Genomic DNA, 27,267 nt, shown 5'->3' with positions numbered 1-27,267 from the left:
TGGGAAGAAGCGGGGTCTCGTCCCCCACCGCCCCCCGGGGGCCGGCAGCCGCCCCGAGCAGCCCGGCGGGCAGCGGCCGCGGCAGGATCCGGCCGGGGGTCCCCACGCCGCGGGAGCAGCCCCCCGGGGGGATGCCGTGCCGTGCCGTCCCTCTCCCGGGGTCTCCGCCACCTCTCCCTCTCCGTCTCTGCCACCTCGCTGGGTGCTCCCATAGGTGAACAAACCACTGCGGGGTTGCGTTACCCCGTGGGTGGGTGAGTCACGGGTGCGGGACCATGAGTGTGTGGATGCTGCAGGCTGGCGGGGGCCAGGGCCGGGCAGTGACCCCAGGGAGGCAGCCGGGGCCGGGGCCATCGTGGCACCGTGACCGAGCCCACGGCAGAGGCAGAGCCAGGAGCATCCCCCGAGTGGGAGCCTGGAGCCCTGCATCCCACTCACCCCCACAGCCGGGGCCTCCAGCAATGCCCCACAGGTCAGGGCTCGTCCTCCCTGGGCTGAGGGACACCCCCAAACAGGGGTAAACCCCACAGAGGCCTGGGATCTCCTGGGGCTCACCCCAATCCTGTGGCGTGGGGCTCTGCCCCCAGGCCCCTCTGTGCAGCCCTGGGGCACAGCTCCGAATGCCCCCACAAACAGCTGCCCAGAGCCCACCGCCCCGAGAGCGACGGCATCTTCTCTGCCAGCCCCCGCAAGGCTGGAGACGGGCCTGAGTCCCCCCGAGGGGCAGCTGGGGTCCCCCTTCCCCCCCTGGGTGCACATTTAGCTTTTCCTGTTTCAGGTTCGCCTGCGAAGCTGATGAGGAAATAAGGCGGCGTCACATGCGCCCTCCTGACAGTTCGCCCCTGCGAATGTGGCTGGTGCGGTGAGGAGCACGGCGCTGGCAGCCAGGCACCGCGGCCGCGCCGAGCCAGGGGCCGCCAAGGGCAGGGGCCCGGCCGCCCCCGGGGAGCCATGTTCTCCCGGAAGAAGCGGGAGTTGATGAAAACCCCCTCCATCTCCAAGAAGAGCCGGGCGGGAAGCCCTGTCCCGCAGACCCTGCCGGTGAGTGTCCTGCGTTCCCCCCAGTGGGGTGAGGGCCACGGGGGCCAGGGGGGCCGTGGGGCCACGGCACCCATGGAGCCGCTGGGAAGAGCTGTGGGGTGGGAGGGGGACCTGGGTATGGCCAGGGGGTGCGCAAGGAGGAGGAGGGAGCCAAGGAAGGACCCTGGTCACTGGGCCTGGGGGGGGGGTTTGCCCCAGATGAAGGGGACGGAGCAGCTCCCTGGGGAGGCTGGAGGGCAAGCGTGGCCGGAGAGGAAACGGGGGGCTACAGCAAGGGCAGGGGAGCCCGGCAGTGGAGGCTGCGGCCAAGGGTTTGGGGAGGGCAGAGAAACCCCCAAACTACCCAGGGGACATGGGCAGGAGCGGGGGGATGCCCGGGCTGGGGCAGCCCCAGTGCCTTGGCTCTGCCATGTATTTATTTACGTCCCCCCAGCACTGGAGGGGTGCAGGAGGAAGCGCCTCGCCTCCACAGGGCTGGCCGGTGGCTGGGGCTCCTCTGCGCACCCTGGCACTGCCCGCCCCGCGCCTGCGCTGCGCCCGCGCCCCAGCCCGCAGAGCATGGGGCGAGACGGGGCTGGCGAGACGGGGCTGATGGGGCCCGAGAACCCGCCCGTGGCTCCTGAATAAGGGGCACCCATCCCCATCCCGGTCCCCGCCCCACCCTCCTCCCTGACCTCTCTGGGAGAGGGGCCTATGGGTGGCAGACGGAGGGATGCTCGGCCGGGCGGCTGGGAGGAACAGCTACAGCCCCCACTCGGCGGGGCGCCGCAGGACGGGTAAAGCCCACTCGCCCACACGCTCCCTGGACTCGCTGCTCCACACATCCACCGTGTGGCTAACGGTATGGGATGGGGGATGGGGGGGACGGGGACAGGTTTTCAAGGGCTGGGCTGGCCCCGGCCATTTTGGGGTGGGGCCCATGGGCAGCCCCCTTGCAGCCCCGCGGGGGTCCAGCCAACTCCGGGGGCAGCGTGGGGCTGAGCTGCCCCAGTTCGCTTTCACCCGGGGCAGCCTCGTGCCCCCAGCTGGGTTGCTCTGAGGGGAAGGCGCTCGGTGTTGGCCCCACTGGCATCAAACACGGCTTCCGGCCCCGCCGAGCTGGCAGTGCCGAGCTGGCAGCTCCTGGCCGGGGATACTGAGACCCAGCACACTCATGTCACACCTGGGTGCTGAGGGTCACCGATAGGAGCTGCCAGAGGGGTGAGGGTGGCCACGGTCTCCCTCCCCGTGCCGTGAGGACCCTCACTGGGAGCGTGGCCCCTGTGTGGTACACAGCCCCGGAAGGAACCAGTACCAGCCCCTCCCTCGGGGCAATTTTACCCCTAGAAACTGGGGGTCCCTCCATCCGTAAAATATCTGCAATGTCTCCAGAGAGTGGCCTGGGAGGTGTCCCCGTCCCTGCCCCCATTCCTGGCAGGGCGGGGGCTGTGCCCGACCTGGGGATGGGACCGGCTCAAAAAGAGGAAGGGATGTGTGGGGCCAGATCCTGCTGCTGTTTGGCCATGCCGGGGTCCCCGGGGATGGGGACCTCCAGCACGGCGTGTGCTGGTGGGGACGAGGCAGGGTCACTCACACGGTCAGTGCGTGCCCCCCAGGACAAACCCAGACCCACAGGGGCTGGCGAGGGCCAGTGGAGGCCACAGGGTGAGCAGGCAGACGGGGTGGCCAAGCCGGCTCCTGGCCCGGGGTTTCAGAGCTGATGCTGCTGGTGAACCCTGTGCTGGGCCGGTTAATCCGCCGGGAGCCCGGGAGCCTCGGGTGATGCCAGCTGCCAGGGGCTGCCTGCGGCACAGCAGGGACAGGGAGCGCCCGAACTCTGCCAGCTGCTGCTCTGTCACTGTTTTCTTGATGGCGGAGTCGCTGTCTCTGCCCTGCGGGATGGCCCCGAGACCATCCCCAGCAGTCCCCACCCTGGATCCCCAAAGGGCTGGAAATGCTGGGGAGGGCTCTGCCTCATCCCCATGCAGCAGCTGGGCTGGATCCTGGGGCTCTGCCAGGATATGTAACTGGGGAAACTGAGGCACAGCATGACTACCGGTCCCTCAGATGCCAGCCTGTCCCTCCAGGCTGGTGGCATGGAGGGTCCCAGGGTGCTGCCCTCTCCCTGCTTGAGCTGGGGTCCCTGGCATGCCCCGTGGCACCAGCCGGGCCTCACGCTCATCCCTGCTCCCCAGGACCTCTCCCGGAAGGATTGCCTGGAGGCACCCAGCTCCGGCCTGGGGGAGCTGCCCCCCGCCAGCTGCAAGCTCAGCACCAGCCCCAGCACCGTGGGCACCATCAAGCGCCCCACCAGCCTCAGCCGCCATGCCAGCGCTGCCGGCTTCCCTCTCACTGCGGCGGGCCCCAGGGCCGTGCCCAAGGGCCACAGGACCCCCACATCCTACAGCCCCATGGATGGCGGAGAGGGCCCTTTCATTGACACGGAGGACATCTCCCAGCTGCTGACGGACGTGGCCCGCTTCGCCGATGCCCTGGAGAACCTGCGGGACGTGGTGCTGCGCGATGGTGAGTGCCGGGATGCCCCCGGCTCCTGCCAGCCCCGGTGCTGCCCATGCAGCTCCAAATCACCCACCACTGCGGGGACAGCACAGGAGCATCCTCTCCCTGGGGACATACCGGACCCGTGGGTGAGGGTCTCTGCCCTGGCCAGGAGGGGACCGGGACTCCCAGGGGGCCGTGCAGAGCCACGGCAGCCACGGGCAAAGGGTGGTGGGTGGCTGCTGGGAGCTCGGAGCCAGGATAACGCGGCTTCCTGCCTGTGAGCTATTTTCATCCGCCTGCTTTCCTGTTTACAGCACAGCAGTGCCAGCTGCCTGCCAGGGCCCCCAGAGCCCCACGGGGCACCGGGCATGGCCCCTGGCCCCCCGACCCGCTGCACCAGCCTGACCAGGGCGGCCAGCGGGATGGGACCGATGCCCTGGCAGGGGGCTGGGTGGGCTGCGGGGCCGCAGGCAGGTGTCTCTGCCCAAGGAGGTGAAGGGAACCGTGGCAATCTCGTGGTCCCCGCGGCGAGGGGGAGCTGCGGGGGAGTCACATGATGCCGTGTTTTCGGCGCTGGCTTTGCAAACATGTTGACGCATCCCCACTTGCCGTGGAAACTGGCAGCGCCCAGCCTGGGGCAGAGGTGCCGATGGCCCCGGTGGCCAGATCCATGGCTGGGCCAGTGGGAACGTGGCTGGGGTCTGTGCTGCCGTGGTGGCATTGCAGGGCAGGGAGGAAACAGCCGAGCTGGATGGCGACTGTATTGCTGCCATGCCCGCTTGTGGTCTGTGATTATCGCTGGACCCCGTTTGGGACAGCCAGGACAATGCCGTCCCCGAGAGAGCACAGAGACGGGGAGATGTTAGGGCTGGCGCGCAGGGCTGACCTGCAGGACGCAGCTGTGATTTTGGAGAGTCGGGCTCTGCTCTGCACCCATCCAGCCCCATTCCCAGCCCCGTTCCCAGCCCCGCTGCTCTCCTCACTTCCCACTCCGGAAGGGGCCTGGAAACAGGAGAGGGAGCAGAGGAAACCCCTTCCTGACCCCAGGCTGGGGGCTGGGATAGAAGGAGGGTTTGCCCGGCTGGGCGGCGAGTGCCAGGCAAGTGCCAGGCTCCCATCCCAGCATTTCCCTACCGGAGGCTCCTCATCTCCTACCAAGGCTGCCGGCACCCAGCCCCGAGCCCCAGCCCTGGCACCGGAGCTGGCGGGGAGCAGGGCTGCACCCCCGGGCCGGTGGCTGGAGCCCACGGAGGGGACGGTTCCCGGGAAAGGACCCCGTGGGATGCGGCGAGCCTGGCTGGATGGGGCACGGCAGCAGGCCACACCTGCTGCATCCCTCCCGGCAGCTGGGAGTGCCCATCCGGCGGGGAGGAAGGGAAGGAAACGGGGAGGAAATTCCCAAACTGCTTTCAAGGGAAAAAGTTACTACTGAGGAAAAAATGCCTAAAAGGTCGGGCTGCCCCAGACCTGCCGCTGCGTCAGGCAGGGGCTGTGCCGACTGGTTCAGCCACAGCGGGGACGGGAAGGGAGAGCTGGGGAGGTGCCGGACAAGCGGAACGTGGCCGTGCCAGTCCCAGGGAGCCTCGAAGCCAAGGGGATGGGCTCCAGGTCTGGGAGCCTGGCAGGACCCTGCCTGGGACGCGGCTGGTGGGTGGTGGATGCGAGGCTCCGGACATGGGGCAGCGACACGGGGCCGTTTCAGCCCCCCCCCCTCTCTTGCAGACCCCAAGGAGGCCCAGCGGCCACTGGCCCACGAGTGCCTTGGTGAAACCCTGCGCATCCTGCGCCAGGTCATCAACAAGTACCCGCTGCTCAACACCCTGGAGACCCTGACGGCCGCCGGAACCCTCATCTCCAAAGTCAAGGGTGAGACGATGGGGCTGGGAGCTGTGTTCCACTCCCCTCCTGCCTCCATGGGGTGACACGTGGGGCCCGGGGAGCCCATGGTGGGGCTGCCGGGAGCAGAGCTGCCCCACGGACAGGCGGGGAGGGCGAAAACGTTGACTGCCTGCTCGTTGCGCTTTAGATTTAAGGGTGATGTAGTGTCAGAAATGACAGAGCCCAGATCCCTGCCTGGGGATTTCCAAGCACGGCCGCAGGAAAAACACTTCAATAATCGGATCCTGCTCCTGGCAGCACCTCGTGTTTATAAGAGTGGGGTCTGTGGAGCCCAGATCCTGGCCGGGGCACCACCTCCTGCCTGCAGTTACGCTAGCGGGGAGGGGGATGGCTGCGCTAACCGCAGGCAGAGCACAACATTCTGCGTCACCGCACTGCTTCCTGGACGCTGAACAGCAACTGTGAGGGGACAGGAAGCCTCATGGCGGGTAGCAGGAGGTCTGCTGCAGGGCTGGCCCCACGCGGGGCCGGGACAGAGCGAGTCCAGGCTGCCCACATCCCTGGGCAGAGGGGTTGGGGCAGATCCCAGCCCATCACCGCAGCGCACCCCGCCACAGCACGGGCAGAGGCGCCGACCCGAAAGGCGCCGGGGTCTGCCCAGAAGCCCTGGCTGCCGGCTAGCATCCCTCGGCCTGGGCGTCTGCCAAGCACTGTCTGTGCCGGTTCCCGCTGCCGCTGGTGGTTCCTCTTTCGGCCGCAGGCGAGAACCCGCCCGGAGGAAGCCATCCTGCCTTGGAGCAGGGGGTTCTGGAGATGCCGTAAGACAGCGGGGCAGGTCCACAGTCAGCAGCACTTTTCGGGCAGCCCTGGGTAACGGGAGCAAACAGAAACGTGAGCCAAGTGATGCTGGCAGGGAAGTCAGTCCCGGGAGAAATGGGGTCGGGCAGAGACACTGCACTGCACTAGAGAAAGTCCATCATCCGTTGGGACAGTCCTCTCCTCCCCACTGCTCCCTCAAGCCCAACCCAGCCCCTGACCCAGCCCCACAGCAGGGCTGAGACCAGCAGGAGCCGGCAGGTCCTTCTGCCTGAGACAGGGACAGGCACTCGTGGTGACAGGGCTCCTGCATTTCCTCATTTCCAGGTTTCCATTACGAATCCAACAATGAGACAGACAAGCGGGAGTTTGAGAAGGCCGTGGAGACCATCGCAGTGTCCTTCAGCAGCACGTAAGGGACTTTTGGCCAGCTATTCCCTGGAGAAGGTCCCCTGACACACCCCATCACCCTGCCAGGACACATCTCCACCCCTCACCCCGTCCCCTCGCCCACGCACAGCCCCACACACGGTGGCTGTTTTGGGGGGTGGTTTGGGGACCGGAGAGACCCCGCAGGGAGGGCAGATTCACTCCTCCTGCCACTCGCACCTGCAATTCCTCCAGCACCGAGGAGGTACCCCAAAGCCTGCTCGAGCCCACAGGCTCCATCACCCGGCCCCTCTTCAGTGCCGGGCCAAGCTCTGCTCCTCTGCCTGAATTCCCAAGACTGCATCACGTGGAGCTGAGCTGATCCCCACTGGCACCAGTACTGCGGCTCCAACTGCCCTGGCCCTCGCCCGGTCCCTCGGATGTGGGTTGGGTGCCGCTGGGTGACAGTCCTGCTTGTCACTGCCTGTTGTCCCTTTGCTGAGCCCAGCCATATTCCTCTCGTCACAGCGTGTCCGAGTTCCTCATGGGGGAGGTGGACAGCAGCACCATCCTCTCCATCCCACCCAGTGACCAGAACCAGGTGAGTGCTGCCCGCTCTGCAGTGATGCTGCAGGTCTCGGGATGTGCCGGGGGGCTCCAACCCGGCTCAGGAAGGGTGTGGGGTTCCCAGCTCACCCCAAGCCCAGAGGAGCTGTGTGTAGGCTTTGCCTGCTTGGTCCTGTCCTCGCCACCATCCCAAGGAGGGGAAAAGCCACCTGGCAGCTCAATCCAAAGAGCAAGGTGGCTCGGGAAGGGATGGAGCAGCTCTGCCAACAGAGACAGAAAGCAGGGCTCTGGTTGCTCTCCATAGCTCTGCCCTGGTCTGGTGTGAGCACAGACCAAGGTATTTCTCCAGCGATGTTCCCGGTAGCTCACGGCATTCCTGTAGGGCCACAGGCTGGGCACAGCAGACTTCCAACAACAGCAGAAAGGCTCCAGCAGCTCCCGGTTTCTGCCTCCCCTCCATCCGCCAGCTCCTCCAACTACTTCCCTTCTTGTCTGATCAGTCCCTTTTCTTTCCCAATTCCCAAAGTCTATGGAGAGCCTCTACGGGGGGATCCCTGGGCCTGGAGGAGACGGCATGCCTTCGGGCATGGAAAGCTATGACACAGGTAAGCAGGCAGAGTCTTGGTGGAGGATCTGGGGTTGTGGGATACCCGGCTGAGGAGACCGGCCAGCAGGAACCAGCATCTTCCCCATCGCTGCCGCGGTTCTGAGCCACACACGGCACCTCGGCTGAGAAAAGTCAGCAGAGCTGCTGCTGGCACCGGGTGCTGGCAGGACACCAGCACAGCACGATGCCGGCACAGATACGGGGAGGTCTGCGCTGAAAGCTCACAGAGCTTGCAGGGGTGAGCTGGGCTGTCCTGGGCTTTTCCCAGCTGTTCCAGTGCTCCTGGGAGCTCAAAAGCATTTGGAAGGAGTGGGTCAGGGAACACAGTGGCCACAGCACATTCAGTGTCTCTCCTGTCTTTCTCCCCCCACCTTCCCCTTCGTCCCATCACAGGCCGTCCTCCTGCTGAGGAAGTGGACGTGATGCTGCAGCGCTGCGAGGGGGGGGTAGACGCCGCCCTCCAGTACACCAAGAACATCTCCAAGTACATGAAGGACCTCATCGGATACCTGGAGAAAAGGACCACGCTGGGTGAGATGGGAAGGATGGTGGGTGGGTCCTCTCCAGAGCGGGGCTGAGCCCCTCACGGCAGCATCGGAACAGGTCAAGGTCCTCTATGATCAGGGAGGCTGAGGGAGTCAGACGCTGCAAGGACAGTAGTGAACGTCATTCCTGACGTTCCTCATTTATTTTTCAAAAGGAACCCAATCAGCAGGGAAATCCTGGCGTGTCGCATGTCTTTTCACTTCTGACCTTTTTCTTCCAGAGATGGAGTTTGCCAAAGGGCTTCAGAAGATGGCAAACAGCTGCAAGCAGACCATCAGTCAGGAGGTAAGTCCACATGTCCCTAAAGCCACCCAGCGTCCAGGCTGCCGGGCTGTATCAGGAGCAAGCAGCCCTGGAGAGCTCATTTCGCATGACCCAGCTTTTGTTTGGCAAAATTCCTGTGCCCAAAGCAAAACAAAGCATAAGAGACCCTGCAAGACCTCCTCCATCGGTAGCCGATGTTTCTGTCTGGCCCTGCCGGGCGTGCTGAGCCTCTCGCTCTTCTTCCCCAAACGCGGCACTGGAGGATGCGTCTCCTTTGGTTGACACTGCCGGGGCTCAGGGCCGCGTGTTTTCTCGTTTCTCAGACCAACATGCCTTTCCTGTCCATCTACCTGCTGGCCCTGGAGCAGGATATGGAGCACGGGACGTCGGTTCTGCAGGCTGCCAACACGCTGCAGCACCAGACCTTCCTCCAGGTGAGGGGATGAAAGGCCACCTCGGAGGGTCTTCCCCGCGCCAGGCAGCGAGGGAGCCAGGTGGTCTCCTCGGTCCTTCTGCCACAGGCAGCTCATTCAGAAACTGGAATCCAGTTGCTGCTCGGCTCAGCCGCCGCTCAGGCTCCGCATTCCCCGGCTTTGCTCTGGCCTCAGCGGATCGATGAGCCCAAGCTCTCAGGCAGCTGCCGGGTCCACCAAGGGGTTAGATACAGGGGCTAGGAGAAACCCTCCCAAATCTGGCAAATCAAACAGCACCTCCTCATCGATCTCCGCCTCACCCAAGGCCTCTCTGCTTTCCCACCTTCCCCAACCAGCCCAGACCGAGCTGCACCCATCTCCCAGGGAGAGCCGCTCTCCAGAGCTGTTTGCCAGGGAGGGAATTGCTGTCCTGCCGTTGCAGAGGGCGGCTCTTGCTTAGCTCAGTCCGGAGGGAAACTGCATCTGGCGCTTCCTAGGCTGCAGGTTCTTGCCCATGAGACAAACCCTCCCTGCAACCGAGCCCAGATGTGCTGGGGAACGACAACAACCGCCACAGGGAACTTCTCCTTGCAAAGCCTTTTGCAAAGGGAAGAGTAGCGAGCGTTTAGCTCAGACCACCGCGGGGGTTGTTTCTCCCTCCTGATACAGCCGCTGACAGTGAGACGCCTTGAACATGAAAAACGGAGGAAGGAGATCAAGGAGCAGTGGCACCGGGCGCAGAGGAAACTGGTGAGTAGCAGACACACAGCACAGGCTGGGGTTGTGCTCTCTGAGCCCAGTCTGGAGTACACCCGTGGCACATTCCCCTCTGAGGATGCCGGACTCCTTGTCCCTCTCCGGTAGCGTTAGGCGCTTTATCCGAGGGTGCCTCTGCTGTGCTGGGGGACACTGGAGAAACGCGGGGCCCTGGGGAGCTTGCAGGAGATAACGATCTCCTTGCAGAGTTCAGTCCTCACCTCGGGTTGCTGTTTTCATTGGCAGCAAGAGGCAGAGGTCAACCTGCGCAAGGCCAAGCAGATATACATGCAGCGCAGCGAGGAGCACGACAAGGCCAAGTACATGGCAGTGAAAGCGGAAGAAGAGCAGCAGAACACCACCAGCAGCATCACCACCAAAACCCTGGACAAGAAGAGGCGGCTGGAAGAGGAAGCCAAGAACAAGGTGGGAACATGACAGCTCTGGACTCGGGCTGAGCATCTGTCTGGCAAGAACCTTCTCACTCCTTGCTGTGCTAGCACAGCAGCAGCCCTGAGCTAAGCGGACTGAACGGAGCTCCCTGCGGATCCTCAGTGGCCGCGCAGGAATGCCTAGAGGAACGGAGTGCAAGTGCAGAGAGCTGCTCTCCATGTTCTCCTCACCTATGAACTGTTTCTGTCTCTTGCTCTCCCCGCTCTCAGGCAGAAGAGGCGATGGCCACGTATCGGACCTGTGTGGCGGATGCAAATACCCAGAAGCAGGAGTTGGAGGATACCAAGGTGAACTCCTTGCGGCAGATCCATGAAGTGATCAAACAGAGCGACCAGGTCATCAAGACGGTGAGTGGGGTTTGCTTGGGATGGCCCCCAGGAGAGGGGGTGGCCATACCCCGCTCAGGAGAGGTTCAGAGCTGCCTCCCCAGCAGACCTGGCTCAGCTGCTGCTATTTCAGATGAGGTCTAGGTGGAGGTAGAGCTCTCTTTGCTCCCTTGCGCTCTGAAAAGCCAAGGCTGAAGACCGCAGACCAAGCACCGATCTGTGCTCCTGATTTCTCCTCTAACCTGGAGCTCCTCGTCTCTCTCTTCCTTGTACATCACCTCACAAAGCTCACGTCTGATTTCCTCTACGTTATTTTTAGGCCACCATCTCCTTCTACCAGATCATGCACATGCAGACGGCTCCACTGCCCGTCAACTTCCAGACACTGTGCGAGAGCAGCAAGCTCTACGACCCCGGGCAGCAATACGCCTCTCACGTCAGGCAGCTGCAGCGCGGAGATGAACCCGACATCCAGTATGACTTTGAGCCCTACGTGTCGCACAACGCCTGGTAGGAAAGGAGAGGGGGGGAAATCGTTCCTGGTTTACAGTCCTCTTCTCTGTCGCTGGCAACCTTCCCCCGGGCTGGCACTGCGCTCCCCTGCAGAAAGCAGTGCGCTTTCCATGGGCCTGAAGGCAGCTCCCGCTGGGAAAGCTGGGGCTGGACCAGCTGGGAATTCCCCTCGCGTCCTCTCTGACAGATGAGACAGGCCGGGTGGTATTTAGGAGAGGCCTGTAAATCCCAAGACAGGTGGACAGCAGCCGTGAATAAGGTTTTCAAGCGTCCTTCCTTCTCATCCACTCGGACATTCCCTTTTCTCCTTCTTTCTGCCCACCAGGTCCCCCTTTACTCGGACACGGAAAGGCAGCTTCAATGCCAATGACTTCTCAATGAGCGCCGGCGCTGACGGGGCCGGGCTGCCCAAGGACGGGGCCGTCTCCGAAGGAGGGGCAGGAGCCAAGGAGCAGCAGAGCGGGGCCGTGGCGGCCGAGCGGAGAGGTGAGCTCGGAGCCGAGAGGAGCCTCTGCACCGCCGTCCCCACGGCACCGCTCGCAGCAGGCTGTGTCCCGCCCCGGTTGGGAGCGAAGCAGGACCTCCGTGGTGCCGAGGGGGCTTCTCTTTGCAGCAGAAGGACAGGCTGGAAGCCTCGTAAACTCAGTTTCTTGAAGGACACAAAATCAGATCTATGGGTTGTTTTGGGTTTTTTTTGCTTTTGCTTTTGCTGTCTAGTGCTGCCTCACAGACCATTCCCCATCTTCCCATCTCTTCTTTCCCTCGCTGGGTGTGTTACTGAAGACATCACAACCCCACCAGCCCCTTCACCAGCCTGGCAACGGGAAACCAAGCAGCTTCCTTCACTATTTTAAGTGTCCCCCGGAGTGCAGGCTGTTCTCCCGTGTTTCTCTCCTGAACACAGGAAACAATCTCAAATGGACTATGTGTGTTCCTCTGCAGGTGGGAGGGGACACCAGGTCCACAAATCCTGGCCAACCTCCGTTACTGAAGTTGACAGCAGCCTGGATTCCAACGCAGGTAGATACCAAAACCAGCCCAGGGCCGGCAGCGCTTCCCCCTCTAGTACAGTCAGCCTAAACCCAGCCTCGGAGTCAGGCAGGACCTGGCACTTTTTTTTTTTTACCTGCCTTGTAATACACTGTGTGGTAAAGAACTGCTCTGATCCCAACCTCCAACAGGCTGGGTGGGATGGGATGGGGGACCACTGAACCTTTCGACTCTGCTGCAGGGCACTGTACGGGCACACACAGCCCCTGGGAGCTCCCAGTTTCTCATTTTCCACAGAGCTCCCCCGGCAGCAGAGCACACGACTGCTTGCTGTGGGAACGGGCCATGAGCAGCAGAGCGCACGCAGAAGAGAAACTGCTTCGCCAGGAATCTCACCGGCTTGTGGGTTGTCTTTTGACAGGTGAATTCAGCCAAAAACTCCAGCGGTTGTCTTCCAATGGCACCATGTCCTCCAGCGAAGAGCTGGAGGAGAAGGATGAGAACGCCACCCCCTTCGAGCAGAGTACGTGGCAGCGCGGGAGGTGACGCGGTGCTCCTGCTGTGCGCCCGCACGCCATGGCAAAGCTAACGCGGGTTGACTTTTCCCAAATCCAGTAGTTCTAGAGGTAAACTGAACGATTGCTGGGAGGATAGCTGACGGTGACCCCCTGAGGGGCCCAAGAGCGTTTCCTTTACCGAGGGCTGAGCTCTGCTCAAACCGGTGGGAACAGATGAGCCAGGGCTGCGCGCCTCAGCGTATGGGTCATTTGCAATGTCGCTAAAGAACTCGTGCATCCGCTGGCTGGCTGCTCTGTGACAGTGACCCGCTGCTCAGGCTTTGCCTCACCTTACCTCCTCCGGAGCAGGGTGCAACTGCATTTCTTTTTCTTCTGCTCGTAGGCATCAACGGCATCACCCCAGAGATGACGGCTCCAACGGGGCCCTTCCGAAACGTTGGCTTATCCAAGGCCGCCCAGACTCATCGGCTGAGGAAGCTCCGCACCCCTTCCAAGTGTCGGGAGTGCAACAGCTACGTTTACTTCCAGGGAGCAGAATGCGAGGAGGTAAAGCTGGGAGAAGTGGGAAGAGAGCTCAGCGGGTGGAAGGGATGGCGGATATGTCCCGTGAGCGGGGTGACCTCCCCTCTACCTGCGACCGGTCCTGCGATTCGCTCCGTCCTCAGACGAGAGCCATGCGCTGTGCAGCAGCACATTGTGGGCAGCTTTGCACCCGGGTGCCGCAGGTTTGCTGTAGGCACACACGTGGTCAAAACCACGGGTGTAACCGCAGCCAGGACAGCCAAGGTCCCTGCGGAAGCAGAGGTGCCAGCATGAACCTTGGGGCAGGACTACCTTAGCCCTGCTCTGACCTGTGTTTAGGAAGATGTTCCCAGCTGCTGGTTTCCCCCCCCCCCCCCCAGTTCTGGGACTGCTTCATTGTGGCTTGGGTTCTGCCCCTCTGAGACAGGTCAATCATTCCCAGGGCTAAGGAGGGCTTGAGCCCATGGCTGTGCTGTGCAGAAGACATGATCCCCAGTGACTTGACCAACAGCGGCCGTTGGGAACATGCTGCTCAAAACATCTGCCCTGTACCACTTTGGGGAGGGGTCCATGTGCTTGGCGTTGGTCCTGCAGTGTCTCCAAGAAAGGCTTTTTTCCTCTCTGCCATCCTGCTCCTCGTTCTCGGAGCAATGCCTGGGGTTTCTTGGTGGCTGCCCTTCTGCCTGACCCATGGTGCTGCCTCCCAACTCCACGTGCTTCCGCTGTGTTTTCCAGTGCTACCTGGCCTGCCACAAGAAGTGTCTGGAAACCTTGGCCATCCAGTGTGGGCACAAGAAACTCCAAGGGAAGCTGCAGCTTTTTGGGCAAGACTTCACAAAGGCTTCTCAGAGTAGCTCAGATGGCATCCCCTTCATCATCAAGAAATGCATTTCAGAGATTGAGAAGCGGGCACTGAAAACCAAGGTGACGCACTCTCTCTTCCCTCTTCTCCAGCTAGGCTGGCTCAGCTGCCTTCTCTTGAAACATCCTTCTGCCTTGGTATGAAAACCAACAGACTCATTTTTCAGATTACTGAAGGCAGAAAGCCAGAAAACCCCATGTGATAACTTGGCCCTGGTAGCCCAAACTCTGACCTTGGAAACTCACTTCTCTTGCCTCCCTCTTTCCTATGAAACAGGGACAATAACATCTGAGCTGGAAGGGGAAGTCCCAGAATGATTTCTGAGAGGGATTTCCAGCCCCAGAAGGAGAGGGTGGGAGCTAGAAGCTCACAGTCTCACGCAAACATGAAGAGAAGCATCTCTCCTCACTTCAACTCCATTTTTCTCTCTTCTGCAGGGCATCTACCGAGTTAACGGTGTCAAGACCCGCGTGGAGAAGCTTTGCCAGGCGTTTGAGAACGGGAAGGAGCTGGTGGAGCTGTCCCAGGCCTCCCCCCATGATATCAGTAACGTCTTGAAGCTCTACCTGAGACAGGTCAGGGGCTGGTGGTACCTTCTGCTGGGGGGGGAGGCAGGGGAGAGGTGCTCAGAGGATCGAACTTCCCAACCCAAACCTGGTTTTACCGAGTCATCTCTGGCAGGACTAATTCTGCACAAACTGGGCTTGGTAACTGCAGGGCAGTGGGGGTGCTGAGGGGTCCCACAGCATCACATGCGCGAGTGGGGGAGAGCACGCTTGCTGCCCCTGCTCCGAGCTGACTGCGGGTTTCCTGCTCTCGGTGAGCCCTCGCACAATGCGCCGCCGCCGTCGCTTCGTGTGGCGAAATGCAGCGGCATTTGTATCCACAGAAAAACAACATGCAGAACCACCAAATCCTCCCTCCCCCTTTGCAATTGGGGAACCACGTACACGAAAAGGGAAGCGATCCTGCAAAGGTCCCTCCTGACGGCAGAGCCGGGGCTGAGCTCACGTCTCCCCGAGTGGGGCTGTGCCCCTTGGGTGGCCCTGCGGTGGGCTCAGACGGGTGCTGTGCCCCTCGGGTGGCCCTGCGGTGGGCTCAGCTGGGCGCTGCGCCCCTCAGGTCGCCCTGTGGTGGGCTCAGACGGGTGCTGTGCCCCTCGGATTGCCCTGCGGTGGGCTCAGACGGGTGCTGTGCCCCTCAGGTTGCCCTGCAGTGAGCTCAGACGGGTGCTGTGCCCCTCAGGTCGCCCTGTGGTGGGCTCAGACGGGTGCTGTGCCCCACTCACAGCAGTTCTCCACCCCCAGCAAATGCCAATAGGGAAATTAAAAAACTGGCAGGGCAAACGGCATCACCCACATCCTCCAACCGAGCCACCACAAAGCAGAAGGAGAGGAAGTAGCTTCTTCACACTGCAGCCTTGCTGCTTAACTCTTTAGTGCTGCCTTCCTTGGAGGGCTGGTGTAACTCCGCAGAAGGGCTCCTCTGCGTTAACTCGGGAATCGGGCTCAGCTCAAGGACCTTGTCCCTAGGTCCCCTGCAGAGAGAGAAGGGCTCTGAGCTGCCTCTGCTGTTCCTCCAGAGAAGAAAAGCAGAGTGGAAAGAGGAAGAATCAGTCCTGAGCCACGATCCAATGCCTCACTGCAGAGAAATGGGTTTAGTGTCCCTCCGTACCAGAGCTGGAGGGAGCCCCTGCTGCTGTGAGAGGCAGCCTGTCCCCCAAACCATCTGTTTAAGCCGCTCTGAAAACATCGCCAGCCCTGCAAAACCACCAATTAGTTAACATGCTCCTCTGCCTGCTTCACCCAAACTTCAAAGCAAGAGTTTCCACCCAACCACAGCCCCACCTTTGCTGCAGGCTATGCCGATTGCATCCTGCCTTCTGCACCCCAGAACATCCATCCCGGCCTCTTCCTAACCACCTCCTGTCTGCCCACCCCGGGGCCAGGGCTTTTCTCAGGGATGAGAATCCCTTAGCCTTGACCCGGAGGAACCCAGCAGCAGAGAGCACCCACGGGTTGGTCAAATGCTGCTTTTTGCTTGAACTTCACAGCTACTAATTGGCTAGGACCAACAAGGCTGGATTTACAGGCGTCAGGAGATGGAGAAATAAACATTACCTTCTGGGTAGCATGCTTTGGAAGCATTGGGGATGTTTCCTTGCTATAGAAAGGCCCCAGGTTTCCTCAGCTCAGCAGCACAGGACAGGTCTAGGTCTCAGGGAGGGGGTGAGCGTCCCCCCCAGGACCGGGAGGCACGGCTTTCCAGCACCCATCTCCCCCCACCCCGTTCTCACTCACAGCTGCCGGAGCCCATTATGCCCTTCCGCATGTACAACGAGCTGATGGGGCTGGCCAAGGAGAGCTTACAGGGCGGCGAGGCCAAGGGCAAGAGTGGGAAAGGGGGCCCTGAGCTGGTGGACAAAGGAGCCGACACGGACAAGGTGGTGGTGAACCTGGTGCTGAAGCTGAAGGAGTTGCTGAAGGAGCTTCCCTGCGAGAACATGGCCACGTTGCAGTACCTCCTGCAGCACCTGAGAAGGTGAGAAGGGCAGGTCCAGAGCCAGCATGGGTGCTGGGGCACCTTCCCTTTCTTTCCTGGGGTGGGAAGGTAGGTGCAGCATCCCCACCGGATGGTGGTGGGTACAGCCCAGCCCATCCTGGGAGCAGGGAGGTGGATCCGGGGCTGCAGCTCCTTCTGTGCTGCTCACGAAGCTCCTGTGTGCCATGAGAGGGGACTCCTGTGCTGCCAGCCTGGCATCTCCTGCCAGCCCTGCCTGTCCACCCATCCCTTCTCCCCTCCTGCCAGCCTGCTTGCTCTCACAAGTTCCTCCTCCTCCTCCCCAGGATCGTGGAAGTGGAACAAGACAACAAGATGACCTCAAGCAACCTGGGCATCGTCTTTGGGCCAACGCTGATGCGCCCAAGGCCCACGGATGCCACTATTTCCTTGTCCTCACTGGTTGATTATCCCCACCAAGCTCGCATCATCGAGGCGCTGATCATCTTCTATTCGACCATCTTTGAGAACAAGGAGACCATGGTGCTGGCCACAGGCGGCACGGAGGAGGCAGCCAGCTCCTCTGACCTGGTAGGAGTCTCTGGAGCACCCTTAGGGGATGCGGAGCCGACCAAGACAGCCTGCTTGTGCTTGCAACCTGGAGCAGATCAGCCGGGGCAGACCCTCCTGCAGCCCCAACACCCTCCACCCCTCTCCTGACTGGTGCCCCAGCCTCGTGCTCTGCCGCCCGGGTTGTGGCAGCGACGTTCCCCATCCCTGCTGTGCCACATGATGGTACGGGGCCGGCCAACGCTGTTGCCCTTCTCTTAGGAAACTCGCCTCTGTCACGTCCCCACGTGCATCCCCACCCCATTTGCAAGTGATTTTCTGCCCCAAAAGACCGGTGAGACAGGCAGGGGGTGGGAGGATGGAGCCTAAGCACTTTTCCACAGGGACAAAAAGATGGCATTTCTTCACTGACCATTTTCTGGAACCCTGCCTCAGGGCAGGAGAAAGTTTTCTCCTCCTCCATGCCCTCACCACCGCGCCTCTTCCTTCCAGGCCAACGCAGGCTCCCAGCCCACAGCTCCTCCCGGCAGCGTCCCCTACCTGGAGCTGCCTTCGGAGAAGGGCAATTTGCATTACGGCGCCGATTCGTTCGCAGGTAAGTGAAAGGCACCCGGCGGTTCCTCCCCAGTGGGCACAGCTCTCCCGGGAGGCACGAGGTACGTCGCTAGTGGCAGTAACACAAAACCCTTCCCCTCTCCTGAAGACCACAAGTTTGCTGAGCAAAGCTCCTGCTGGTGCCGTGGTGCTGGGCGAGAGCGTAGCGCTTGGCTCCCTCTGTCCCGCAGAGTCTGGCGACCGTTCTGTTGACTCCGACTCCGAGCTGGAGGACAACGGGGAGCTGCCGGCCGCCGCAGACGGGAGCCCGCGCACCCAGCTAACCAAACAAGAGAGCGAGACCAGCACAGACGAAGCTCAGTTCTGCGACGATGGGAGCGACGGGCAGCGGAGCCGGAGCTGCAGCGTGGGCCAGTCGGACACGGAGGGTGCCGTTCCCCGCTGCCGCAGCCCCCTGGGAGAAGAGCAAAGCGATGCAGAAGAATACCCCGAGAGTCGCCTTTCTGCTGCCGACACGGACTACAACACGAATCAGTCCAACAACGTATCCACGCTTGCTGCTGCCCGGCATCTGGCAGCCAGGTGCCAAGACGGCTGCGAGCAGCAGCCCCGGTTTATCTAAGCCACCGAACAAAACCACCGCGGATGCTGGGACGGGGTGAAGGGACAAAACCCAGAAACTACCCGGGCGTAGTGACTCACAAAGCTGCAATGTTGAGGGGTGGGGAGGGACAGCACAGGGCCACGGGCAGCTCAGGGGGGTTTGGTGTGTCAGCTGCAGGCAAGTCCTCGCTGTTTCGTGGCTGGAGCTTTCACACAAAACCCCCGAGCCCCTGGGTTCCCAATGGGGAAAAATTAGGTCAGTCTGCCTCGACTGCTGGGAGCCCCTGCCCGGTCCGGCAGCCACAAAGCACGTTTCTTGGAAAGGAGCTGAAGCAGGGCAGACCCTTTGCTTGCTGTTCAGGACTGGGAAGGAACCCAGGGCTTTGCCGTGCCCACGCCAGGTCACAGGCTTAATTTTTGCTACGCTCCCTAATCCTACGTCTCTGCTGCAAAAATCAAGATAGAGGAGTCTAAGGATCCGATTGTCCTCGCTGGCTGCGGCTGTCAGGAGGTGACGCAGGGAGGGTTCCCCACGCCAGGCAGGAGAAGGGCTCTGCAGCTGGGCACGGACGGACAGACAATGCCGAGCACCATGTGCGCAGGCTGGCTCTGCCGGCCTGGGGAACGGCTCACCGGGAAGGGACAGCATGGTGCTGGGTTCGGCGTAGCTGGGTAGAAGCCACCTGCAGCATCTTGCAGAGAGCCGGCCTCAGCTTCAGGGCTGCGGCTGCATCGTTTGCCAGTCCCTGCAAGGTCCATTTATCACTTATAACTGACTGTACCAGACACCCAGAGTCCAGCAATGGATTTACTGCCTCAGCACCTCTAAGCAACGCAGGACTCCACAAGCGACGTGCCTTTCCTGGCTCAGCTGACGAGGTTTGCATTGCTGCTTGTATTTATGGGCATTTTTCTACGTGGCAGGAGCAACCCACAGCTGTGGGCAAGCTCAGGGGACAGGTTTTCCTGGCTGCAGGGGCCTGAGTACTGCCTGATGTCTCAGGGATTACTCATTTTTTGGATAGAGCTTTGGTCTCCAAAAATCTAAGCTGCAAATGCAGGACTACACCTCTGCTCTTCCAGCCGGCCCCGAGATGGGGCTGGGCAGAGAGCAGGTCACCAAGGGGAGATGCCTCCTCCTCCTCCTCGGGACCACCACAGCCCAAGTCGAGTCACAGCCCCTGCCAGTGTAAGAGGTTGGTTTTTTCAAAAAAAATTTTTTTTTTTGGTAAAGAGATAACCCTTCAATATGAATCTACTACCTCTGCTGGCAAAGGAACTCGAAATGAGTCGAAGTATTTTTTTAAGGCTATGAGACTTTTCTGCACTGAAGCATAGAGAAACAAGTAGATTTTAAGCTTAGAAAGAGCTGAAAGCTGTTTCCTTCTGTTGCCCTGCTTGTGCCTGGGCTGCGTTCCTGCTGTCACCGCTGAGCGTGCCACGGGACCCTCGACCCGGGAGGGCACACAGCGAGCAAAGACCAAGAGCTGCCAGCCAGTGACAGATGCACACAGGCACCTCACGCACAAGCAACTCGCAGCCAACGGCTCCTAGGAAACCATGCAACTCCGCAGCAGTTTCCTAGGATTAGCCAGACCCTTCCTCGGTGCAATGCCGACGCCAGACCCTCTCGTTCTGTCTGCTCACGTGGCGGGCCTCACCGCTCCAGGTCTGGGGAGCGCCTGCCCCGGCGGGACAGCGAGGGGGAAGGCAGAGGCAGCTCGCTGGCCACAGAAGCCAAGCGAGCGAAGCTCAAGACACACCGAGCGCTGTTTGGGGGTTACAGGCACCTCGTTACTGTAGAGTTGGGCGATGGACCCAGTTTGACCCCTTAGAGGGTCAGACTCCGGCACCGGGCAGAGCCTGGGCGTTACGCTTCCCAGCACTCTCCAGGACTAATCGGAAATGCGTCTCGGCATAGAAGGTTAAAGGTACACAAACCCAAAGTTAATTTACAGCAAACGGTTTATAACTGAGCCAAAGAAGAGCTAGATATACCCGTGGGATGTTCAGCTCCACAGCTCTTCAGTCGGTTGGATTTTTCCAGTGGGTCATTTCCACGGTAGCGAGAGGAACGAGGCCGACTGCCCTCTCCTGCTGCCACGGGCGGTACCACGTGTGTGTGCGAGGGTGGGTGAGGGTGAGTGCGAGTGAGGGAAGGGACAAAAGCTACGCTTGAGCTTCACACGGTAACAGGCACCCTTCTAGTTGTATATTAATTCAGTGTGGAAAAAGCCAAGCGTGTTTGTTACGACATGCCTGTACTGCTGTACGAAGCTGCGTTACGTGTTTTGCTGTGTTCAGATTGACATGCTTCAAAAAAAAGAAGAATAAAAGTCAGTGTGTTCCAACCCATTTGTCCTGGAGATCAGTCTTCCAGACTCGTGCACCCATGACTGCAGGAGGCTGAGCACTCCAAGTATTTCTAGCAAGTAAACTGAAGTTTAAAACCCTCAAGAGACCTGGAACAGATTAAAATGAAAGCGACTGGGGGGCGATAAGCGACTCTCCATTGCAATGTCTGAACAGCGGGCTCTGAAAACAAGGGCCAGAGGATAGGACAAGGTAAGCGGCAAGGGAAGTCTGAGCTGCAGCGTCAAAACCGCATGAAACAGCTGGATCGGAGTTCTGCGGGGTGAGCTCTCAGCTCAGCCATGATACAGCATGGACATTCCAAACGGAACGAGAAACACGGGAACTTGCGAAGCCGCAGGCGGCTTTGGTGCAGAGAGAGGCTGAGAAATACAATGGCCGTGAGGAACAGCGAGAATACAAAGCTTTATTAAAAATAAGATCCTATAAAATAAGAAGCAAGCAAAAGCCTTTTTCCACTCGCTTCTTCCCTGCATGCTTCAGTTGTTTCATGTTACTTCCATGGCTTGAGTCCTTAACGAAGGGTCAGGGGTTACAGCAAAGTCCATGCCGGAAAACACGGAATTGGGCCACGTAACACAACAGCAGGGACTTTTCTTGGCCAGCTCTGAAAGGCAGACGCCTCAGTGCCTGTAAATCACTGGTGGGTGGGAAGACCGGGAGGTGTCACACAACTCTTCCACACCTGGAAGAAAGGAACTGGGGACGTGACCCACCTTGCGCCCCCTCGGCAGCCCGCTCTCGAGGCCAAGCCCCGCTGATGCCCACAACACTGACAGGCACATCCCAAACGCGGGCACCAATGCAAGAGACTGATTAAGCCTTGCTCTAGTCTGTCCTCTCACTAACAGTTCCCTCCACAAACGATTTAAAGTTTTGAGATAATCTTTTCCTGGGGGCAGCTCAAGTCAATCCCGGAAAGCCTCAGCGTAATTTTAGGGCACTGCCCAAAGCTGGAGGGTTTTGTACTCCACCTTACCCGGCAGCTCCACGTTACTGCACCAGTCTGTAGGTGATGTAGCGGCCCGCAGTCTCACTCGGTCTTATGATCTTCACTACCTAGAGGGCCGACAGAAGGAACTCATGAGGGAGAGAAGCTGACGCCGGTTTCCCCTGCAGAGCTTCCCTGCCCAGCGCAGGCGCGGGCCCAGACAGTGTGGCTGCACACAGCGGCACTCAGCCGCCGCAGGTGCCGGTGCCAAGTTCCCACTTCAGCCGGTGTGGCGTGGAAACGTCACCCGCCGGCACGAGGGGATGGGGAGATCGCAGAGCATGGGGCTGGCGTCACATCTGCTGCCTGTTACCGGCTGGTTCAGCAGGCAGCCGAGGCGGCTCTCTCCTCGCTAGAAGTCCGCTCAGCTCACACACAGCGGTGCGTAACCCACAACAGCTATTACGTTTGAAAGAGAGACCTTTCCTGTCTCCAAGTGTTCTGAAATGCCGATGGATCTCTCTTCCTTGCCCTGCCCACACGGAATTGTTCCCCGAGTCCACTCCTCTCTTACCTGACCACGCTTTATTCCGAAGTACCGTGCCACGGGATCCCCGGCCTGTATCCTCGGGAGCTGGTTCTCTCTCAGCTTACTGTGCAGGGAGTCAAGGAAAGGGTCCCCCCGCAGAACGCGCCGCTGGCCCAGGCGCCCCTTTGACAGCAGGGCTCGTGGGTGCACTCATTTTCAGCCCAAAGCAAGCGTGCCTCACACCCAGGCAGGGGGGAAGGGAACAAACAAAGGATACTATCGGGCCAGTAGCTCGGTTACTTCTTCCTTTGTCATGACCACGTGCTCCGGGACCAACTGTAAACAACAGGGGAGAGACTGTACGTTTAGAAAACCAGAGAAAGCAACCGGCTCCTCACAGCGGTGGGAGGTGCAACTCGTTTGTAAGGAAGAAACCTACAACCGCTCACTCAGCCCGACCGTCCAGCCCAGAGAAGGTCTCCGGGAACAGCTCGAGCCGCAGCTCAGCACCGAGAACTGATCATCCCACCTTCGCTGCACTGCCTGACACTGCTCACCTCGTGTTCTGTGATGTTGATCAGAAGCTCTTGCTGCAGGAACTGCTCCAGGATGTATTTGGGAGCCATGTCTACCAGGGACTGAAAGGGAAAGGTCCGTTAGATGGCCACACCGCTCCGGGACAGCCCTGCCTGCACTCCCATCCGCTCCTCGAGGAACACCAGTCACTGCCAGTGTGGGGTCACTGCCCTCGTGCTCACACGGAGACAGCTACGCAGGCAAAGAGCGTGCAGGCAAGCATCCCCTTTTCTCTCACCAACCCCTGACTACTTGGGGGCCCCTCAGCTGCTCTTCTGGAACCAGAACCAGTTGTTCCAATTAAACACACTCATACGTGTTAAGGCACAACAGGCTTTAGTGAAAGATTTTGTCCAGAAAGAAACTCCAGGCTTTTATCTACCTAACATAGCACTAAAAAACAGACAAGCAAAGCACTGGTGGCCCACAGCACCCCGGCTCTCCTGCCTTCCTCTGCGGTTCTTCGTACCTGCTTGGCCGATGGGGTCATGCCTTGCTGCACCACGATCAGCGCCCGGGTGATGTTCTCCTCCTGCATCCTCTGGCAGTACATCTTGATCGTCTTTATCCCGACCTTGGGCTCCTCTGGGAAAGGCGTCAGCGGGGGTTACAGAGCCGCTGCCCCCCCCGTTACCCCCCCTCGGTAGAGCCGTCTCTCCCGCCCACGCCAGGAGCAGGCCCGGCCCGGCGCCGGAGCAGGCCCCGCTCACCCGGGAAGAAGACGAACATCTGGTCGGTGGGGTCGTCGTTGTGAGCCACCAGCACCGTCAGGTCGGTGCGTCGGGGCCGGCCCTCGCTAGGCTTGTCACCGAACTGCGCCTTGAACTCCTCCAGCGTCTGGTCCAGCTCGTCCTGGGTCACCAGGTAGCCCCGGTCGTGGCAGAGCTGCCGAGAGCGCCCTCGGGTCAGGCCAGGCGACCCGCGCCCCCCCCCGGCCCCGCTCTGGCGGGGGCCCGCAGACAGGCCGACCGCCGCGGCACCCACCGGGCCGCCGCACAGCCCCGCCGGGCGCCGGGCCCCATCCCCCGCCGGGCCCGGGCCCGGGCCCGGGCCCCGCCACCGCCCGCACCTGCATGATGGTCTTACGGATCTTCCACAGCCGGTACGTCTCCTCCTCGTCGTCCATGGCGCCCGCCGCCCGAGGCCCCGCGAGCCGCTCACGCTAATGCCTGCGCTAATGCCGACAGGCGGCGCCGAGGCGGCCGCGGGGGCCTCGGCCGCGGGGACTCCTGGGAGATGTAGTCCGACGCCGGCCGCCTCGCTCCGGGGAGGGTGGGGGTCCCTCTCCGGCAGCTGGAGCCGTTCCCCGGTTGTCTGCCGCCCAGCCCGGGACAGGTCGCGGCCCACGCGGCGGGGCCCGTTCTGCAGTGCCCCGACACCCCCCGCACCATGGTCCGTCCCCCCCCCCTCCCCTCCATGGTCTCGCCCGCCCCGCCGAGAAACATCCCTGCGGCCACCCCGCCTATCTTGCCCTTCCATTGGTCAGCTTCCCGTCCATCATCCGTCGGACACGCCTATGTGCGCGCTGACTGGCTGCGCGGCCGAAAGGAGCGGTGCCTCCGGGCGTCCTAGCCGCCGATTGGCTGAGGGGCCAGGGCGCCATGGGATGGGGTCGGGCGCTGCTGTGCGGGGCGGCGGCAGCAGCGCGGGGCCCGGTGCGGAGCATGGTGAGAGCGGCCGGCGGGTCCGCACCGCCCGCGGTCTACTGGGACGAGGCCGGGGCGGTGGCGGGGCTGCGGGCCGGGGCTCTGCCGGGCTGCCGCTGCGGCCATGGGGCGCTCAGGGTGGGCGACGGGGGCTGAGGCCCGGTGGGGAGCGGACGAGCCCCCCCCGCGGGTCGCTCGGGGATGCGAAGGGCGCGAAGCCGCCGGCCCCGGTGTGTGGGGAGGGTCGGAGGCCCCGAGGTACCGGTGCGGGGCCGGTCGGTGCGGGGCTCCCCCGGCCAGAGGGTGACTCGGGGGGTGGCGGCCGGCGCTGACGGCGTCCCCCGGCGCCCCCGCAGTGTGCCCAGGCGGAGGACTGGCGCTCGGCCAAGGCCATCTATGACTTCCACGCCCGAGATATCGACGGCAACGACGTGTCCCTGGAGAAGTACCGGTAGGAGGGAAGGGCCGGGCGCCGCTCGGCCCTGGGGAGGGGGAGGAACGCTGCCCGGAGGGCCTCGGGACTGCGCCCGGCCGTGACTAAGCCGCAGTGGGACAATCCATTGCGTAACCCGGGAGAGCAGCTTGTTTACGGGCACCTTCCACCTCGCCCCGCTCCCGCCCAGGGAACGGCTGCTGATTCGGCTCCCTTTCCAGGGGCTACGTCTGCATCATCACCAACGTGGCCTCAAAATGAGGAAAAACCGCTGTAAACTACACTCAGCTTGTTGACTTGCACGCCCGATACGCTGAGAGGGGTTTACGCATCCTGGGCTTTCCCTGCAACCAGTTTGGAAAACAGGTAGGTGGGGGAGCAAGGCGAGGACCCCCGGGGAGCACAAGGACAGCCCCCGGCTGGGTGGGCTCCCTGCACGTCCCTGGACGCTCACAGAGCCCCTTTCGCTGCCGCAGGAGCCCGGGGACAACGCTCAGATTAAGGCATTTGCCGAAAACTATGGTGTGAAGTTTGATATGTACAGTAAGATCGACGTCAACGGGGACGATGCCCACCCGCTCTGGAAGTGGATGAAGGACCAGCCCAAGGGAAGAGGCACCCTGGGCAAGTGAGTGTGGGAAGGGGGGGGCTGCAGAAAGCCCCCCCAGCAGGGAGGGAAGGGGCCTTTCTCCATCTGAGCAGCTGGCCTGGCTGCAGCAAGAGGAAGGGGTTTTTCAGCCAAAATCTCACTCCTGTTTTTTTTTCTCTCTCCTAGCGCAATAAAATGGAACTTCACTAAGGTAGGATGCAGCTGCCTCCTCCCAGATTTGCCTGGATTGTACCCTCACTCTCTGGGGGGCTGTGGGGAGCCCTGGAGGTGTTGCAGGGAGGGGGGATCCTCACGCACAGGCCTCACCCTGTGTGGTTAGCCTGGGTGTCGGGGTGGGAGGGTTCCAGGGGGCTCCTGCACTGTCCCTGTGCCTGGAGCCCAGATACCTTGAGCCCTGTCCTGGAGAGCAGTAACCAGCTGAGGGGCTACGGCTCTGCCAGGGGCTACGGCTCTGCAGGTCGGATCTGCTGCAGGCCAACCCCACCGCAAGCTGCTCTGCTGCTGTCACGGGGCTGCAGAGCCCCTATTGCAGCTGGACTTGCTCACCCGGGTGCTGCTTCACTTCCACAGTTCCTTATTAACCGGGAGGGGCAAGTGGTGAAGAGGTACAGTCCGATGGAGGATCCCTACGTAAGTGAACATAGCAGTACCGGGGCCGAGTGCTGCTCTGGGGCAGGTTCTGCTGCCACGTCTCTGTTCCCTTCCCCCTTCTGCTGGGGAAGGAAAGGCAGCCCTGTGCGCTGGGGGGTGACTGTGGCACCAGGGAGAGGGGGTGCCCAGCACAGGGTGGTTATGAGTAGTCTGTCCCTCTGGGGTGGGAGGGAGGGTGCTTCGGGCATGTTTTCAGGGCAACGATGGTCGCATAGCACAGTGCTCCCTTCTTTCTCACAGGTGATTGAGAAGGACCTGCCTGCCTACCTGTAGATCTGCTCATCTCACCCCTGTGCTGTCCCTTCACCCCAGCACCGGCCCCTCTTGCTGCCGGTGGAGTCTTCTTATCCAGCCCCATGATGGTCTGTCTTCAAGCCAGCTTGCTGGTGAGGCAGACCTGAAGATCTGGCGTGCACCTGCTGGAGGAAGGCTTCACGGGGCTGGCGGCCGCTGCTGGGCAGCCCTTTCCTATGGACGTAAAGCAGGATCTGGTGTCCCCTTGCAATAAACACGTTAGAAATGACCAGTTGTGTCTGGGTGTGTGGAATGGCGGGGTGGAGGGCGCCAGATTGGCTGCGCTGCTCTGGTGAGAACCCAGAGCTTTACAGGGGAGCCAAGAGCTTTATGCAACTCCTGAGCCTGGCAGGATAATCCTCATTAGTGCTGAGGGGGGAATTGCACAAATCCTGGGCCGGCCGCACAGCGAGGGGTCACGCAGGAACAGCCGGAGCAGGGGGAAGGGGTGTGTGTCCCCTCCTGGGCTCCTAAAACCAACAGGCGCCTGCCCCACTGAGGCAATGAGGTTGTTTTTCTCCAAACGCAGCTGAAGGCTGACAGATTACAGGCCAAGCCCAGGCGTTCGGCAGCACCCTTGACCCTGATACCCGCCCCTGGCCCTGGCAGGGCAGCAAAGGGGCCTGTTCCAGTGGTGGCGTAAACCATTACTGCAAAACAAAACCAAGTCGTGCTGGGACACGGTGAAATACTTCACTTAGCAGGACCATGGGCACATCCATCCTTGGGAAGACGCGGCTGCAGCTTGTTGGTACTTGCAGAAGCACAGCCTTGTCTGGCCAAACCCACAGAGGGCCAGCATCTCCCGTGGGCAGGGAGAGCTCGTGTTTTTCAGGTGATTTGCTGTGCAGGAGCACCGCTTCACCTCTTTTTCCCCAGCGTCTGGGTGTCCCCTTAACATCCGCAGCCCCCAACCGCCATCCCACCTCCCGCGGGGCCAGCAGTGCCTGGGCGAGATGTCCCTGCGCCGCGGCAGCCACAAGTGACAAAGCAGTGACGTCTGGTGCTGGCAGAACATGCCTGAACAGCGGCTCCTTTATCTGTGTTTTCCCCAGCGAAGCGGGGAAGGAGCAGCCTCGCTGAAGGCCAGCATCCAGGCTGGCTCCAGGGAGGA

The 27,267-nt window shown here is 61.5% G+C and overlaps 3 protein-coding genes across 6 annotated transcripts; 2 read left to right on the top strand and 1 right to left on the bottom strand.

The window, feature by feature from the left end:
• The first annotated feature begins 17 nt into the window (after nucleotides 1–17).
• ARHGAP45 (Rho GTPase activating protein 45) lies at nucleotides 18–20,461 on the top strand. 2 transcript variants are annotated; one of them, XM_054805926.1, is made up of 24 exons: nucleotides 18–214; nucleotides 779–1,041; nucleotides 3,216–3,546; nucleotides 5,245–5,388; nucleotides 6,505–6,589; nucleotides 7,075–7,147; nucleotides 7,640–7,718; nucleotides 8,114–8,251; nucleotides 8,487–8,551; nucleotides 8,854–8,964; nucleotides 9,613–9,693; nucleotides 9,946–10,125; nucleotides 10,362–10,499; nucleotides 10,798–10,988; nucleotides 11,317–11,477; nucleotides 11,934–12,011; nucleotides 12,403–12,504; nucleotides 12,882–13,045; nucleotides 13,757–13,945; nucleotides 14,321–14,458; nucleotides 16,186–16,424; nucleotides 16,730–16,973; nucleotides 17,445–17,547; nucleotides 17,738–20,461. In XM_054805926.1, exons 2-24 carry the CDS (start codon nucleotides 952–954, stop codon nucleotides 18,127–18,129), a joined length of 3,516 nt encoding a protein of 1,171 aa, XP_054661901.1. In that variant the 5' UTR covers nucleotides 18–214; nucleotides 779–951; the 3' UTR covers nucleotides 18,130–20,461. The 2 variants fall into 2 exon arrangements, with proteins under 2 accessions (XP_054661901.1, XP_054661900.1); XM_054805925.1 differs by lacking the exons at nucleotides 18–214; nucleotides 779–1,041 and adding an exon at nucleotides 1,581–1,882.
• Nucleotides 20,058–23,747, bottom strand: POLR2E (RNA polymerase II, I and III subunit E). 3 transcript variants are annotated; one of them, XM_054805933.1, is made up of 8 exons: nucleotides 23,589–23,747; nucleotides 23,230–23,404; nucleotides 22,989–23,104; nucleotides 22,501–22,581; nucleotides 22,221–22,279; nucleotides 21,989–22,067; nucleotides 21,463–21,542; nucleotides 20,058–20,572 (listed from the first exon to the last, which is right to left on the bottom strand). In XM_054805933.1, exons 1-7 carry the CDS (start codon nucleotides 23,643–23,645, stop codon nucleotides 21,477–21,479), a joined length of 633 nt encoding a protein of 210 aa, XP_054661908.1. In that variant the 5' UTR covers nucleotides 23,646–23,747; the 3' UTR covers nucleotides 20,058–20,572; nucleotides 21,463–21,476. The 3 variants fall into 3 exon arrangements, with proteins under 3 accessions (XP_054661908.1, XP_054661906.1, XP_054661907.1); XM_054805931.1 differs by lacking the exon at nucleotides 20,058–20,572 and adding an exon at nucleotides 20,870–21,168; XM_054805932.1 differs by lacking the exon at nucleotides 20,058–20,572 and adding an exon at nucleotides 20,870–21,123.
• Nucleotides 23,748–24,059: 312 nt separating this feature from the next.
• On the top strand, nucleotides 24,060–26,382 carry GPX4 (glutathione peroxidase 4). The gene is made up of 7 exons (XM_054805369.1): nucleotides 24,060–24,186; nucleotides 24,522–24,616; nucleotides 24,820–24,964; nucleotides 25,075–25,226; nucleotides 25,374–25,398; nucleotides 25,779–25,838; nucleotides 26,100–26,382. The coding sequence occupies exons 1-7, from the start codon at nucleotides 24,121–24,123 to the stop codon at nucleotides 26,130–26,132; spliced, it is 576 nt and encodes a 191-aa protein (XP_054661344.1). The 5' UTR covers nucleotides 24,060–24,120; the 3' UTR covers nucleotides 26,133–26,382.
• The last annotated feature ends 885 nt before the right edge of the window (nucleotides 26,383–27,267 follow it).

This window comes from Grus americana, chromosome 28, assembly GCF_028858705.1.
Source record: "Grus americana isolate bGruAme1 chromosome 28, bGruAme1.mat, whole genome shotgun sequence".
Lineage (NCBI taxonomy): Eukaryota > Metazoa > Chordata > Aves > Gruiformes > Gruidae > Grus > Grus americana.
Note: the sequence above shows the minus strand (reverse complement) of the source record. Positions and strands in the feature narration are given on the sequence as shown.

What these genes read in the sequence shown, in the direction of transcription:
- ARHGAP45 (XM_054805925.1), top strand. Translation starts at nt 1,754, where the DNA reads ATGCTCGGCCGGGCGGCTGGGAGGAACAGCTACAGCCCCCACTCGGCG. An exon ending in AGCACCAGACCTTCCTCCAG is followed by an intron (nt 8,965 to 9,612) that starts GTGAGGGGATGA and finishes CTCCTGATACAG; the next exon opens with CCGCTGACAGTGAGACGCCT. An exon ending in CGGCGCCGATTCGTTCGCAG is followed by an intron (nt 17,548 to 17,737) that starts GTAAGTGAAAGG and finishes TCTGTCCCGCAG; the next exon opens with AGTCTGGCGACCGTTCTGTT.
- POLR2E (XM_054805933.1), bottom strand. Translation starts at nt 23,645, where the DNA reads ATGGACGACGAGGAGGAGACGTACCGGCTGTGGAAGATCCGTAAGACC. An exon ending in TCCGTAAGACCATCATGCAG is followed by an intron (nt 23,405 to 23,588) that starts GTGCGGGCGGTG and finishes CGCTCTCGGCAG; the next exon opens with CTCTGCCACGACCGGGGCTA. An exon ending in TCAACATCACAGAACACGAG is followed by an intron (nt 22,280 to 22,500) that starts GTGAGCAGTGTC and finishes TGTTGTTTACAG; the next exon opens with TTGGTCCCGGAGCACGTGGT.